Raw genomic sequence first — 17,226 nt, forward strand, 5'->3', positions numbered from 1 at the left:
AGGCTCCTTCCTGTTCAGAACTACATCTCACCTTTCTCTGGGATGCGAGGGATGAGGATGTTGTGTTTACCAGTAGAGAGGAATTGCCAATAAAACAAAGGGTATAAATACACTTGCAACAGTGGAAAGTCACGGTACTTTCTAGAAATATACCAAAGACTCTTCACCTTGTCAGTAGCTTCCATGCACTCCTGGAGGGGTTTGTTGTGTTTGTGTGCGCTTGTGTGTGTGTGTGTCTATCTCCGCGTGTTGGAAGAGAGGGGTGCTGTTACTGAGCGGGAATGCCTGGTAGGATGTGTAGGCCTCGGTAACCAAGGCAACCATCTGCTGCTACGCTCGCAATGCTCTTCGGCAGCCCACACAATGTCACCACTGTGACATCCACCCTGCAGTTTTGAGAGAGAGAGAGGGGAAAACAAGAGAGATACATAAAACCCTTCCTGTGTTCTATTTAGATGCAGGGGGACCTGGGCTCCCAGAGGAGTTTCAGTGTGTTGGACCGCCTCCTCCACACACACCCTATCTGGCTGCAGCTGTCAATCAACGCTGACTCCGCCCTCTACATCTTGCTCAGAGAACCTGTCGGGGTGAGGAGAGCCAATCAGATCATTCCATCAATTAATGAACTATCCCTCACTCTCAGGTGAACCGCATCTGTTCAATTTAGTACAGCTTTCCAATGGAGTAGTATACAAGATACTCAGGAACTTACTGTACAGTTCACAAAGCACCCTCATGAAATCCAACTTCAGCCATGACTTACTGTTACTTACTTACTATTGACAGCACTTATCGAACATTTACAACATTATGTCATTATGTGTAGTAAAAAGGGAGGAAGGGAAGCCCTGCTAATGTACACAATAGTAGGTCTTTGGAAACAGAAGGTTCTCATTGGTAAAAAAGCATAAATTGGTCATCAAAAAGAAAGGAGGCCCAAGGCACTCTTCATGTAATTACTTAAAATGCATTTATTTGTAAGGCATGTTCAATGGAAACAAAGATTTTTCCATTGAACATGCCATACAAATAAAGGCATTTTGATTAGGTACATAATTATTGTTCTCTTTGCAAATGTTTATGGATGGCCCCTGTAGACGTTCCTGGTGCGTAAATGCAGCTCCAGCCAGAGGAAGATGTTGTGTGTCCGAGTGACAGCTGACAGGGCAGCGTCCTCCATCAAGGAGTGTCTCATATGTGAGGAGGACTCAAGTGAGTACCATGTGCACATCAAAGTCAACACACACACTAAACTCCGGTCCTGAAGTACTTCCAACAGCACACGTTTTGATTTTAGCCCAGGACAAACGCTCCTGATTCAACTCATCAAGGGCTTGATGATTAGTTGAATCAGGTGTGCTTGTCCGGGGCTACAGTAAACATGTGTAATGTTGAGGGTACTCGAGGACTGGAGTTAAGAAACACTCCTCCTAAACTAACAATGAAACACGTGAACAATGAAGAAGGCTGCAAAATGTTACAAGGCTGTGATTAGTTTTAAACTCTCTGTCCTATCACTAGCCTTCGCCCTGGAGAGCTCCGCCCTCAGCTTCCCAGACCTCTGCCGATTGGTGGCCTTCTACTGCATCAGCAGGTGATTAGCACGACCTTTGCACCCATGTACCTGTCACCGACTGACTAAAAAGACTCTGTAATGTCACTCCCATTACAAAACAGGGCACCCACATGTTCCAGCACACTATGTCTTGGGAACCACCATATCATTTGATCTGAAATAACTATGTGTGTGTGTTGTCTCCAGAGATGTGCTGCCTTTCCCTTTGGAGCTCCCAGAAGCCATTGCTCAGGCCTCTTCCCACAGAAAGCTGGAGGCCATCTCTCATATGGGATTAGGTAGGGATTCATTCAACGGATCTATAGCGTAGCATTACATTGAAACTGTGGATGAAACGTATACCAATCTAATTCATTCAGATCTACACAAGTGTCTAGGCCTTGTTTTCTGGACTGGGTCTAAATGTCCATCACAGTAGGATATGGTCTTCAAAGCACTTCAATATCAATCTCTTTATGGCGTTAATCACTGACATGGAAACTATGGAAACGTTCAGTACCAGAATCTGAACCAGACTGCATTGTCTTTCTACTTCTTTTTTTCCTCACATCCCAACAGAGTTCTGGTGCCCCCTGTCTGACACCCAGAATGGACCAGGGGACCGGCAGGCTCCACCCACCATCATTAAGGCCCCACCCAGCACCACCAAGGCTCCACCCATCAGTGCCACCCAGGTCAAGGCAGGTCTGTCCCAGGACCTGTGTTACCTGCTGTCCTGCGGAAGACAGGAGTCTCTCTGCTTCATCAACCCACTCTTCCTACAGGTGGAGGTAATTCCAAACCATAACCATTGGGGGGGTGAAAATGATTTCTGACTCTGAATCAGTTTACTTGCCTTCTTCCAGCTCGAAGTTCAAACTCATAGACAACAAAATGGCTGTAAGTGGCAAGTCAGCCATCCCATTGTTTAGGATGGTGTCATCTTGCAAAGTCTACCTTTAACCACAGATCTAGGAACAGTTTACCCCTACCACCAATCCTAACCATAACCGTTAGGAGGGTGAAAAAATATATGATCCTGAATCAGTGGTTATGTCTAACTTCGATCCTCCTCCTCCCCCCTTCCCCCCCCAGCAGCAGCAGCAACAGCAGCCAACCCAGGTGGCGTCACACAAACGCCACCGCTTCAAACGCAGTATGAGGGTCCGTGTCTCCACCGAGAGCTCCATGACTCTGTCTGGTGGTGGGGGGGCTGGGTCGTTTCCTTCCTCAGTCCCAGAAGACCCCCAGGACCAGGAGAGGCTCCAGCCCACCCCCCTCCAGCCCAGTCCCAACCCACACAGGAAGATCCATCCTGGGGCTGGCGTCCTGAGGAGGACCCCTGCACTGTCCCCCACGTCGGCAGAGGATGAGGATCTCGTGCCAATAAATGTACCGCCACCGGTAAAGGTAACTTTATGAGATATGTCTCTCTCTGCCTCTTCTCTTTCCATATTCCTCTGTCTTCCTTTATCTCTTTTCTTTCGTGTCACTCTCTTTTTCTCCTTTATTGACACAAACTTACACACTCCTCACACACTCGTCACACTGACAAATCGATGCATCGAATGAAGATATGACCTTGACGCCATCTCTCCCCAGGCTCCAACAGAACAAGTGGTGGAGGTAGAGGAGGACCTTCCTGCTCCAGAGGAGCCTAGCATCGAGGTGGCGTGCCTAGCCTTGGAGGGCCGCCCGGCCCCCTCTCTGGCCGAACTGGACAGCAGCAGCTCATTCAGCAGCCTGGAGGAAGAGGAACCAGAACCAGAGGACCAGTTCTTTAAACAACCAAACCACAACCCTCAGCACCGCCCGCCAATGGTGCGCTCACGGGGGGGCCACGGAGGCCTCCACAGGATGAGTGCGGCGTTTGTGTGTTTCTTCGCTCCAGAGAAGAGGCTCGCCAGGCTGGTGGAGGAGCTGTCCAGGGACCGGAGGTTGGCAGAGCCATATATAAACATAGAGAGGGACTTTGGACAACTTTTACATTGTCTGGACGCCATATTAGAGCCTTTGAGCACTCAAATGGTCTATTTATTTACATTAATTTAAGTCGCATTGTAAACGTTTCAGAAAATTCAGTGATATTGGTCGATAGGACCGCTGTGGAATTGTGTACCCTTGTGTAAATGCATCATAATGTTTTTGGTATAAACTCTCTCTCTCTCTGGAGGTCTGCGTTTGGTTCCCTGGTCCAGGAGTTCATCCAGAGACAGAGAGAGGAGCTGAGAGAGGTCCTGGCGCAGGCTGCATCCTCATCATCGTCTTTCTCATCGACAACCTCCGTGGGGGTGCTCCAGAGACTGCGGCGCTTCCTGTCCCAGGCCAATTGCTTCCTGCTGGACAGCGGAGAGCTATCACCCCCCCTAGAGACCCTGGTGCCTGACAATGAGAAGGGTACCTTTTTCAACTTTAGTTGTCTCAAGTTCCAACCACTACTTTGGTAATCATGGGATTGAGAGCGGTACAGAGGTGTCACATAATAGATGACGAGAACACAAATGTTATTAGATGTGAGCAGCATGTCAATGAGATACTGTCCATTGGATTTGCAGGATACATAATAACGCACAGTAAAACCCACCATTACACAGAGGAGACGGTGGCAGAGAGATAATTCTGTCTGCGGGAACAACAGGCTAGCTTTTAGATGAGACGGGGAGTAGACTGTCCACAGAGGATTTGAGTGAAACGGTATTATCACCACAATGCTAGTGCGTAGGGGTAGCTCTTCATCCAGTGGAGTTCATATTGTCACTAGGATTTTAAAAGCTTTGCTAGCCACGCCAGAGAAACCCATCTATCACATTGAGCCAGCCAAAAAGTACGTTGCTGGATAGGAGATATAGGGCATACGTTCATTGAGATTTCAGGGGGGGGGACTATGGTTGGTGTATGTGTGTGATACACTGTTGCCTGGTTGAGCAGTGAGTGTTGAGGCTTTTGGAGAGAGTGGAGCAGACTCTGCTGATTTTAGTTCACCGTTGCTACGATTTGCGCAGACACACACACACACACACACACACACACACACACACACACACACACACACACACACACACACATACATTGCGTTGGTGGAGGCATTTGCATTTTTTTCCTCGCTCATCGTTTATCATGAAAAGATATCACAGTCCCACGCGCACTTGAAGAGCAGCACGATTCTCAGTGGCTCGGGAGGGAGCGAGAGGGAGAGGAACAGAAAGGTAGAAAGAGAGAAAGGGAGGGAGACAGAGGAAAAGAGGAAGAGATCGAGGGAAGACGGGGGCTGGGTATTGATGTAGACCTGAGGTTAGCATTATGTGTGTTGGACAATGTCAGCCTGGTCTGGCAAGCCTGTATACCGCTACTTCCCCCAGTCCCTCAGTAATGAAGAATAATTTCCTCTGTAAAGTGGTTGGTGTGTGTAGGGGTATGTGTATATATAACTGGTACTTTGAGATTTTTGAGAAAAGAGTTTGTGCTCAGAAATAAAGTGTAACTTTATACAATGTGTTTCCTCAATCTTTAACTGCTAGTGTGTGTGTGTGTGTGCGTCTATGTGCACTTGCATTTGTTTTTATTTGTGCATGCTCATGCATGCGTCTGTGTGTGTGTGTGTGCGTCTGTGCGTCTGTGTGTGTGTGTGTGTGTGTGTGTGTGTGTGTGTGTGTGTGTGTGTGTGTGTGTGTGTGTGTGTGTGTGTGTGTGTGCGTCTGTGTGTGCGTGCCTACCGACGTGTGTCTCTGTTTTCCCCCATGCAGACTTAGCCCTGGAGAAGGCCATGTTTGGCTGTGTGCTGAAGCCTCTGAGGGTGCTGCTTGGCCAGGCCCTCCTCTCCCTCCACAGACAGGATGGCTCCACCCAGCGCCTGGCCTGCAGTCTCCTGGACTGCCAAGAGGGGGCGATGGAGCACCTTGGGGTGCTTGTGGGCGTGCCCGACACCCGTGGCGTGGAGAGGGTGAGGCAGAAGCTGGCTCTCATGCAGCGCACACACTCGCCCATAGACAAGATGCTGCTGCTTCTGCAGATGTGCAAGGCGGTCCAGAAAGCCATGGGGGCCCTCCACGACGGTGGTGAGTGGGCCTTCACTTTGCTTGATTTAATTTAATATAAAGTAGCTAAAGCGATTCATTATCTATTATAAATATAAACATTTTAATAGCACAATTGATGGAGCTGTTATCCACTGTCATAATCAATCAATTAACTGTTAAAGCTGTCTTGCCATCCTATTCATGCTCCCAGGACAGGAAGTGAGCTCGACGGACTTCCTACCGGCGCTGTCCTATGTGATAGTGATGTGTAACACACCTCAGATCCTACTGGAGGTGGAGTACATGATGGAGCTGCTGGAGCCCTCCTGGCTCACTGGGGAGGGTACGCACTACACCCCAAATACACCCTTTATAGCCTACACCTTGTCCACCTTTAATCCACCTATATCTGTAACTACACACCTAGGGGAGATGGAACAGACTACACACTTACTCCACCCTTTTATACACTACACCCCACAATACACACCTGGTTACACTTTATTTTAACGCCTCATTATGAACCATTCATAAGGCATTGACAAAAAGATTGCACACCATTTACGTTTAAGGTTAGGTAAGGGTTAAGGTTAAATAGGACTCACTTTAGCATTTGTAAAAATGCTTTACTGTAATTAGTAAATGGTTTATAAATGTGGGAGTTATGATTAATAAATGTTTTTTTTACAGACCATTAAAATAAGGTGTTGCCACACACCTTACTTCTACCCCAAAGGAGAGGGTACCACTATGGACCTTACCCACTACAACCCTTTCTCTCATACACCCCTCCACCTTTAAAATAATAACATGGCGGATAATGAAGACATATGTGGGTGAATGGATATTTAGATGGCATTCAAAGTCACTGTATTGACATTTCGCTGTGCTCGGTGCCCCCACTCCGTCTCCTAGGTGGGTACTACCTGACCAGCGTCTATGCCAGCCTGTGTCTGATCCAGAGCCCGGAGGCAGAGGGGGACCAAGTCCTCCCAGGAGGTCTGACTCGTGAGGCCCAGGATGGGCTGAGGGAGTGGGGCCGCAGACGCAGCCTGGAAGCCAAGAGCCACCAGGAGAGACAACAGAACCAGGTAAGACACTATTTCAATCAATCAATGCTATTTTATAAATCCCTTTTCACATCAGCAGTTGTCACAAAGAAATGTACAGTTATATTTCAAATACTTTTTTCGATATCTCACAATGGGATTGTCTCAGTGGATCACATTTCCTGGATGTCTGCCCGCTAGTAATTCTCGCCTCTCTTCCTTGCGGAAGAGACCACTACCCTCAGCACGACTAGGTCCCTGTCTCCCTACTGAACTGCTCTCAGGCGAATCGCAAGGTTAATGCTGCCGAACATAGGACAATCAGCTTCCATTGATAGTGTTGAGTACTGACCATAAGGAAGGTTTTGCTTCGAGTAGAATACATTTTCTACTCCTCAGTCTCCAGTGGTAGCTAACGTTACACAGCTAGTTAACATTGTTAAAGATATTATATTGTATATTGTAATTGTATTATTTTGGTAACTAGCCCAGAATAAATCTACATGATGGGTTCACTGGGCGAGTTACCAAAATAATACAATATACAATATAATATCTTTAACAATGTACCTGTTAGGAACGGCACATAATTGCACATCATGCAATGCACGTCTCACCATCCAACTCTGCACTCACGCACTGTACAAAATATATGAACACCCCCCACCAGACACAGTAAGTTGCTAGCTAGTACTGGCGGGAATTCTTTACAACAAAATGCACAACAAATATTCTCCAAAAACCCCTGCATCTTATGTGTGATGTTCGAATAACATTTACAAACAATTTGATATACATTGTACATTTAAATCATCACTTGAGAGTATAAAAATCACTTTTGATGTACAGTGCTTTGCAACCAACAACTTACCTCTGGTTTGGTGCTTGTTCACTGGGACGATTCTAACTGGAACATCCCCCCTCGTAAGCAAGCTACGCAAACCAGCCAATAAGATGCCATGTTGAGTAGGTGAAGGCAAGACAAACTCAAACCAAAAACCCATTGGCTTAACAATAAAGTGGCAAGGGGAATCACCAATATAACCCTGTTACACAGGCAGTGATGCAACCCGTCAGGATGCTCTCGATGGTGCAGCTGTAGAACCTTTTGAGGATCTAAGGAACCACACCAAATCTTTTCAGTCTCCTGAGAGGGAGTAGGTTTTCTTGTGCCCTCTTCACAATTGTCTTGGTGTGCTTGGACCATGTTAGTTTGTTGGTGATTTGGATGCCAAGGGACTTGAAGCTTTCAACTTGCTCCACTACAGCCCCGTCGATGAGAATGGTGGCATGCTCGGTCCTCCTTTTCCTGTAGTCCACAATCATCTCCTTAGTCCTGATCGTGTTGAGGGAGAGGTTGTTGTCCTTGCAATACACGGTCACGTCTCTGACGTCCCCCTACAAGCTGTCTCATCATTGTCGGTGATCAGGCCTACCACTGTTGTGTCATCGGCAATCTTAATGATGGTGTTGGAGTCGTGCCTGGCCGTGCAGTCATGGGTGAACAGAGTACAGGGGGGACTGAGCATGCACCCATGAGGGGTCCCTGTGTTGAGGATCAGCTTGGGAAATGTGTTGTTAACCAACCCTTACCACCTGGGGGCGGCCCGTCAGGAAGTCCAGGATCAAGTTGCAGAGGGAGGTGTTTAGTCCCTGGGGCCTTAGCTTAGTTGTGATGCTTTGAGGGCACTATGGTGTTAAACGCTGAGCTGTAGTCAATGAATAGCATTCTCACATAGGTGTTCCTTTTGTCCAGGTGTGAAAGGGCAGTATGGAGTGTAATAGAGATTGCATCATCTGTGGATCTGTTGGGGCAGTGTGCAAATTGTGTGCAAGTACTTCATGGCTAGAGATGTGAGTGCTACGGTCGGTAGTCATTTAGGCAGGTTACCTTAGTGTTCTTGGGCACAGAGACTATGGTGGTCTGCTTGAGACATGTTGATTTTACAGATTCAGACAGGGAGAGGTTGAAAATGTCAATGAAGACACTTGCCAGTTGATCAGGGCATGCTCGGAGTACACGTCCTGGTAATCCGTCTTGCCCTGCGGCCTTGTGAATGTTGACCTGTCTAAAGGTCTTACTCACATCGGCTGCGGAGAGCGTGATCACACAGTCGTCCGGAACAGCTGGTGCTCTTATGCATGTTTCAGTGTTACTTGCCTCAAAGCGAGCATAGAAGTAATTTAGCTCATTTGGTAGGCTCGTGTCACTGGGCAGCTCTCGAATGTGCTTTCTTTTGTAGTCTGTTATAGTTTGCAAGCCCTGCCACGCCTGACGAGTGTCGGAGCCGGGGTAGTACGATTCAATCTTAGTCCTGTATTGAGACTCTTTGCCTGTTTGATGGTTCATCCGAGGGCATAGAGGGATTTCTTATAAGCTTCCAGGTTAGAGTCCCGCTCCTTGAAAGTGTCAGCTCTACCCTTTAGCTCAGTGCGGATTTTGCCTTTAATCCATGGCTTCTGGTTGGGGTATGTACGTACAGTCACTATGAGGATGACGTCATCGATGCACTTATTGATGAAGCCAGTGACTGATGTGGTGTACTCCTCAATGCCATCGGAAGAATCCCGGGAAATATATTCCAGTCTATGCTAGCAAAAAAGTCCTGTAGCTTAGCATGTGCTTCATCTGACCACTTTTTTATTGACCTAGTTACTGGTGCTTCCTGCTTTAATTTTTGCTTGTAAGCAGGAATCCGGAGGATAGAATTATGGTCAGAGTTGCCAAATGGAGGGCAGGGGAGAGCATTGTACGCGTCTCTGTGTGTGTAGTAAAGGTGGTCTAGAGTTTTTCCTCTTGTTCCTCATTTAACATGCAGGTAGAAATGAAGTAAAACGGATTTAAGTTTCCCTGCATTAAAGTCCAGTTGAGCTGTCACTTGTTTGTTTGTAAACAGCACAACGGGAGAAAGAGGGAGCCGGTGAGCCCATAGTGTTCTATATCTAGAGCGTTCTATAGAATTCACTACTAAATGTTTGCCATCAGATATTTTATCATATATTTCTGCCAGAAGTCACAGATCTCTGGATGAGTTATCTGTACAGTTGCCATTTTCCCCTGTGCTTCCTGTTAGCGTTTTTTTCTCCTCCTTTCTTCTCACATCTGCTCCGTGTCCACAAGCTGCTTCCTTCAGAAAAGCATGCATCACAACTTTGTTCATTTGCACAATTTCACTCATTCAACTTTCGCTTGTAAGTGTCCACTCACTGAAAATCACATTTGGTAACTACTAAGCTATGCTTGCATAACTTTACGAGTTGGATTTACTTGTCGTTGCAATTTGTGTTCGTTATCGTTATCGCGTTTGTTGTCGCTTGTTGGAATTTAGTTATTTCGCTATTAGTTTGTGTTAATTTTGTTAGCATTCTGATAATAGAGAACCAATGGGTTTTTATTGTGTTTTTAGTGCCCCCTTGTGTGATATGCCGGTAATACCTTCAATCCCAGGAGGAGAGAGAGACTGCATGACATAAGCTAGCTTCTACTAGCCAGCTTATGCCTATCAAAAGCCCAGGGCTTAATATGACACCCTAGACCCACTCCAATTTTCTTACCGCCCAAATAGGTCCACAGACAATGCAATCTCAACCACACTGCCCTAACCCATCTGGACAAGAGGAATACATATGTGAGAATGCTGTTCATCGACTACAGCTCAGCATTTAACACCATAGTACCCTCCAAACTCGTCATCAAGCTCGAGACCCTGGGTCTCGACCCCGCCCTGTGCAACTGGGTACTGGACTTCCTGACGGGCCGCCCCCAGGTGGTGAGGGTAGGTAACAACATCTCCACCCCGCTGATCCTCAACACTGGGGCCCCACAAGAGTGCGTTCTGAGCCCTCTCCTGTACTCCCATGCCTGCGTGGCCATGCACACCACTAACTAAATCAAGTTTGCGGACAACACTACAGTGGTAGACTTGATTACCAAAAATGACGAGACGGCCTACAGGGAGGAGGTGAGGGCCCTCGGAGTGTGGTGTCAGGAAAATAACCTGACACTCAACGCCAACAAAACAAAGGAGATGATTGTGGACTTCAGGAAACAGCAGAGGGAGCACCCCCCTATCCACATCGATGGGACAGTAGTGGAGAGGGTAGTAAGTTTTTAAGTTCCTCGGCTTACACATTAAATCAAATCAAATCAAATCAAATTTTATTTGTCACATACACATGGTTAGCAGATGTTAATGCGAGTGTAGCGAAATGCTTGTGCTTCTAGTTCCGACAATGCAGTAATAACCAACAAGTAATCTAACTAACAATTCCTAATCTACTGTCTTATACACAGTGTAAGGGGATAAAGAATATGTACATAAGGATATATGAATGAGTGATGATACAGAGCAGTATAGGCAAGATACAGTAGATGGTATCGAGTACAGTATATACATGTGAGATGAGTATGTAAACAAAGTGGCATAGTTAAAGTGGCTAGTGATACATGTATTACATAAGGATGCAGTCGATGATATAGAGTACAGTATATACGTATGCATATGAGATGAATAATGTAGGGTAAGTAACATTATATAAGGTAGCATTGTTTAAAGTGGCTAGTGATATATTTACAACATTTCCCATCAATTCCCATTATTAAAGTGGCTGGAGTTGAGTCAGTGTCAGTGTGTAGGCAGCAGCCACTCAATGTTAGTGGTGGCTGTTTAACAGTCTGATGGCCTTGAGATAGAAGCTGTTTTTCAGTCTCTCGGTCCCAGCTTTGATGCACCTGTACTGACCTCGCCTTCTGGATGATAGCGGGGTGAACAGGCAGTGGCTCGGGTGGTAGATGTCCTTGATGATCTTTATGGCCTTCCTGTAACATCAGGTGGTGTAGGTGTCCTGGAGGGCAGGTAGTTTGCCCCCGATGATGCGTTGTGCAGACCTCACTACCCTCTGGAGAGCCTTACGGTTGAGGGCGGAGCAGTTGCCGTACCAGGCGGTGATACAGCCCGCCAGGATGCTCTCGATTGTGCCTCTGTAGAAGTTTGTGAGTGCTTTTGGTGACAAGCCGAATTTCTTCAGCCTCCTGAGGTACGGAGAAACTGAATTGGTCCACCCACACAGATGGCGTCGTGAAGAAGGCGCAGCAGCGCCTCTTCAACCTCAGGAGGCTGAAGAAATTTGGCTTGTCACCAAAAGCACTCACAAAGTTCTACAGATGCACAATCGAGAGCATCCTGTCGGGCTGTATCACCGCCTGGTACGGCAACTGCTCCTCCCACAACCGTAAGGCAGTAGTGAGGGTAGTGAGGTCTGCACAACGCATCACCGGGGGCAAATTACCTGCCCTCCAGGACACCTACACCACCCGATGTCACAGGAAGGCCATAAAGATCATCAAGGACAACAACCACCCGAGCCACTGCCTGTTCACCCCGCTATCATCCAGAAGGCGAGGTCAGTACAGGTGCATCAAAGCAGGGACCGAGAAACTGCAAAACAGTTAAAACAATTTAAAACAAACAGTTTTAAACAATGCTACTTAATATAATGTTTTCATACTCTACATTACTCATCTCATATGTATATGTATATACTGTACCCTACATAATCTACCGCATCTTTATGTAATACATGTATCACTAGCCACTTTAAACTATGCCACTTTGTTTACATACCCTACATTACTCATCTCATATGTATATACTGTACTCGATACCATCTACTGCATCTTGCCTATGCCGTTCTGTACCATCACTCATTCATATATCCTTATGTACATATTCTTTATCCCTTTACACTTGTGTGTGTAAGGTAGTAGTTTTGGAATTGTTAGGTTAGATTACTCGTTGGTTATTACTGCATTGTCGGAACTAGAAGCGCAAGCATTTCGCTACTCTCGCATTAACATCTGCTAACCATGTGTATGTGACAAATACATTTTATTTGATTTGTTGTTTTTACAAAAGGTGTCTTGTCATCAGCTATCCCTGTTCTATACAATGGCTACTGCTGCCCCACCCCAAGGCTAGCTGAGCCAAGCACTCAAACCCCCGTGTTCTTGCGCTTGCGGCTCCATGATTGCAGAAAATTATTTTCACCTTCTATGTATCAATTTCCTCGGAAGGGAGCATGCTCAGGAAGTATTCAACAACCCCAAGTCCTGTTGCCATTGTAAATTGCTGAAATTGCTGTGGGTATCAAGAGGAGGCTAAAATGCTACACTATCTCTACCCCCTCCCTCACCTCGCAGCCACCAACCGAGGTTGAGGCTCAACCCCCCCCCACAACAGAGGTAAGCTGGGGCGAGCCCCTCACTGTCTGACGATATCGTGTCGGGAAAGCGAGCTAGGGGATGACAACGGGGATAAATCTTTTGCGTGTCCTCATCTTTGAGACTGAGATTGAGGTTGAAGACACTGTTGTTGTTCCCCTCTCAAGTCCCTAGGTCTCCCTGCCCCCAGGACGGAAGAGCTGCAAATCTCCCTCACTTGGAGTTTAGGCTCCTCAGCAGGGGGCCAGGACTCCAGAAAGGACCTGTATGATGGGGAAAGACTCCCATCCTGCATGTCCCCCGTTAAGCAACTGCTTCCTGCGGTCCCAGTTTGCCTCAGGGAGGCTAGGAGCTTATGGGACGAGCCCCTTAACAGCAAGATCCTGGCTAGGGACTCCCCTAGCATGCACAATATGGAGGAATCCGGATTTTGCAACACTCCCATGGTGGAGCCGTCACTGGCTGATTACCTCCACCCCACATGGCGTGCTACTGGCACTATACTAGTACTTCCCTCTTTGTAACAACGGAGCACTTTTCTGTCTGTATTTTCCACAAACGTACAAAACCTCAACCCTATCAATCAGAGTACCCAACATGACCTCTGTATTGATGGGCTACCAGGCAGAGTTACTGGAGGAGGTGGGGAAGCAACTGGATTTGGATCCTGGGGATGAGATCTGTATGATTACAGATCTCACCCTACGCACCTCCCATATGCCATCCGAGGCTGTGGATGGCATACGGGGAGAAAGGGGCACTTTGATTAACCTTGTCCAGCTTATCAGACAAAGAGAAAGTGGACCTACTGTGACACCAAGACATTTTTTCAATGCACAGATGTGAATAATAGACTCTCCCCTTGGGAGAGTCAGCATGTCCGCTCTGCCTCTGGTCACCCAGACCTGGGTTCAAATAGCATTCATTTTCCTTCAAATACTTTAGCTGTGCTGGATTGTGATGCCTGGTGCAATGGAACCAATGGAATAGTCCCAAAAGAACAAACCCCGCCCATCTAGCACTCCAGACAGGCGCACCCTCCTCGTGCTTGTTATTCCCCAAATTCTGACCACCATTCACCAGTTAACATAGTACAGTGGATAGCTGATTAGTGACGTGTAGTATACTCACTCCCTTCAAATAGCTGCTAGTTCTAACACACACACAGACACACCATTCTCCTAGTATTTGAAGCGTCCACAAATGATGACCACCATTCACCATATGAAATGGTACAAATACTGTGGTTAGCTATTCAGTCACTTGGGCTGCTCACTCTATTCAAATAGCTATAACACACACGCACACCCGCCAACAGATTTGCAGTACTGGCACTGAGGGAGATCAGTGAGCTAGCTAAGTGCTATGAAGAAGTGGGCGGTCAGATAACACGAAATTTACTGAGCAGCAGCAATCCACTGAAGCGAGCAAACACAATATGCACACGGACAGCGAGGAGCTCAGTGACTCTGTAAGTTGCTGCTTTTTAATGTTGTTTAATGACGTGGTTATAATAGTGGGTAATGGGAAACTTTTTTGCTGGGGCTGTATCATGTGTGTGTGTGTGTGTGTGTGCTATATGGCGCTGGTACTGTAGGTGGTTCTCCAATTATGTAATACATTATTGAACAGTATTGAACATTCAGACAGTGTTATGTGTATAATGGTATGCTGTGTTCACATTTAGTGGAGATGTATATTATTGTACATTCATGTATATGTGTTTATGTGTAAGTGTATGGATTATTTTTGTCAAGATGAAGGGACTGTATGAATTAATGGAGCTGGTTAAATGTATGTTTACAGTTTGTGCGTTTTAAAGTGGGTGTGTTTTAACGTAAAGATATAAAAGTAGAGAATTTGTTAGAATATGAAGACTATACATGTCTATGAATACTGTTGAATAAACAGTGAAGGCTGTATGCACTCTAAGCTATTTGAGAGTGGTTGGTATAGATTTATTTTGAGGAATGAGAATTTATGGTATATAGCCTACAGTATGTAAAGCTGTGTTAATGAACAGTAGCCTATTGAGCCTGTGTGTATTATGTACTGTGTTGAGTATTGAACATGTTAGCTTGGTTCAAATGAATGGAAAATGATCTGTTATTTTGAACCTCTCTGAGCTTTGTGTGGTCTCGGAGGGCTGTGTTATAAAGGCTGCTTATGTGAGTTAATAAGATGATACATCTTGTAACTTATTTTGTGTTTGTGCGGGTTTTTGTGTCTGTGTGTGTGTGGGGGGGGGGGTGCTCTTATGTATGTGTGTGTCTGCTTCTACGTGTGTGTGTTTCTGCCTGTGTGTGTTTCTCTCTGTGTATGTGTGTGTGTGTGTGTGTGTTTAGAGGTGCGTTCGGGTACTGTTCCAGGACGGCGAGCGCAGTGCTGTGCGGACGCTGCAGTGGAGAGCCGGCGAAAGCAGCGAGGCCCTGGCCCAGCTCTGTGCCTCCACCTTCGCCGTCTCCGAGCCCCAGGACTACACCCTCTACTGGAGGTCCGGGGGGGAGATGAGGACCCTTCCCACCCAGGCACAGCCTAAGGACCTGGCCAGCCACAGCGAGGGAGGCCCCTCTCTCTCCTACCTCCGCACGGACCACGACTTCAGCAAGATGCGGCGGCTGACCAGAGGGGGCGCTGTGGACCTGGGGGAGTCGATGTGTGAGGAGTGATTGAGGGAAGGAGAGAGGAAGAGGAAGAGAGGGAAGGGTACTTCTCGGATCTCAGCGTTTTTCGATTGGTTGATTGATTAAAAAAGCTGTGTTGTGTCTTGGACGTGTTGTCATAACTACAGCCCACACTAAAGACTAAGGGGCTAGTCTCAAATGGCACCCTATTCCATAGTGGAGGTTTAAAGGTAGCGCACTGCACTACATGTTTGTTGAAAGTAGTGCACTGTATTGGGAATATGGTGTCACTTGATACAGCCTTAGATAAAGGGGAGGTTGGTAGTCCATTATTCACATCACTTCTGTGCATCAGTCTGCTGCTCGCTGGTTGAAACCATAGAATTAGAATGAATTCTATGTCTATGTTCAGAACCCTGTTATCGAGGGTTGGGGTGGGGGGCTAAACCACTAGCTACCAGTATGTCCTTTGGGAGTATTGCTACTGTACAAGCAACATAAATATTTTTTGCAAGACCAAACCTCAATACCAAAGTTAAGAAAGTAAAGTCATACACATAGGAATGTGTGAAGCTTAAAGGATAATCTTTACTTTAACGTAAGATGGACGTGGTTCTTTTGACTTATTTACAGTGTTATGGATATAGGAGTAAATAAGAGCCAATACAAGCAAACGCCATGAAGCCATTTTGTGATTCTGGGTCTGAGGTACTGTTGATGTTGACGCTGCCATCTCTCGTCACATATTGTCGACAGTTGACAGGGTGGGGGGAAATATTCTAAACTTTACAAGTAGACAACATGTATGGGGACTTTTGTTAAATGGCACAATATTTCCTTGTTTTGCCAAATTAATTTCACTTTACGATAAGAAAGGGACATATTTGTCAGAATAATACCTTTTTTTCTGTTTTACTGTCAATTACTCTTTCTATAAAACTGCTGTAACATTCCATGAAAAAAGGAGCTTCTCAGAGAAAAGACAATCTGTGACAACGGCCAATGAAAATGGGACCATGTAATACCTCATGGTGATTGGTTGAATGTAAAGTCACCATGGTGACTCCTCCCGCTGCAGGTCATCTTTGTCAACTGACTGTTCAACTCAATGTTATTTTCAAAAAACAACTTATGATAATGTATTATTACAACAATTGTTTAAAAATGTGGAATAGTTATATTTAATATGAATCACAAGTTTGTTTATGAAAGTGAAATATTTTACTTAATGAAAGTTTCCATTGGATGACGGTTAATTTAAAGACAAACAATGACACATTCTCTGAAGACTATTGCATGCCGTTTTCATTTTATGTAAAGAACCTGCAGGTTTCGTATGTGATGCATGTGTTGGTTGTGTTGAAAAATGCAACATTATGGCATTCACTTTCTTTTCATGTATAACACATTGCTGTATTTTGTCCAGAGTTACAAAATCGCAATAAAATTGCAATATCTGTTCATAGTGCTGTTACATGATGTATTCTTTGTTTATCAGTGTTTGCTGCCTAAAATATGTACCGTAATATCATGATGAAGTTATAATGCAGAGGGAATGTTACAAGTCCGAACTGGGAGACAGCTAATTACTATTCTTATATAGCAGACAGATTCTGGCAACCTCAAACCACCACGGTCACAAGATCTTTGACTAATCATATTCTCTACACTGTCAGAATAAACAAACATGGCTATTTTTCCAACTGTGTTTACACACATGATGGGTGACAGAGAATAAGTGATAACTGACATTCTTTAAAGA

General features: G+C 45.8%; 1 protein-coding gene across 1 annotated transcript; it reads left to right on the forward strand.

Moving 5' to 3' along the window:
• Nucleotides 1-455: 455 nt before the first annotated feature.
• Nucleotides 456-16,925, forward strand: LOC135515355 (ras and Rab interactor 2-like). The gene is made up of 12 exons (XM_064939029.1): nucleotides 456-587; nucleotides 1,098-1,212; nucleotides 1,522-1,594; nucleotides 1,763-1,854; nucleotides 2,135-2,346; nucleotides 2,651-2,965; nucleotides 3,182-3,492; nucleotides 3,729-3,952; nucleotides 5,299-5,610; nucleotides 5,783-5,914; nucleotides 6,487-6,662; nucleotides 15,186-16,925. Exons 1-12 carry the CDS (start codon nucleotides 456-458, stop codon nucleotides 15,507-15,509), a joined length of 2,418 nt encoding a protein of 805 aa, XP_064795101.1. The 3' UTR covers nucleotides 15,510-16,925.
• The last annotated feature ends 301 nt before the right edge of the window (nucleotides 16,926-17,226 follow it).

This window comes from Oncorhynchus masou, chromosome 27, assembly GCF_036934945.1.
Source record: "Oncorhynchus masou masou isolate Uvic2021 chromosome 27, UVic_Omas_1.1, whole genome shotgun sequence".
Lineage (NCBI taxonomy): Eukaryota > Metazoa > Chordata > Actinopteri > Salmoniformes > Salmonidae > Oncorhynchus > Oncorhynchus masou.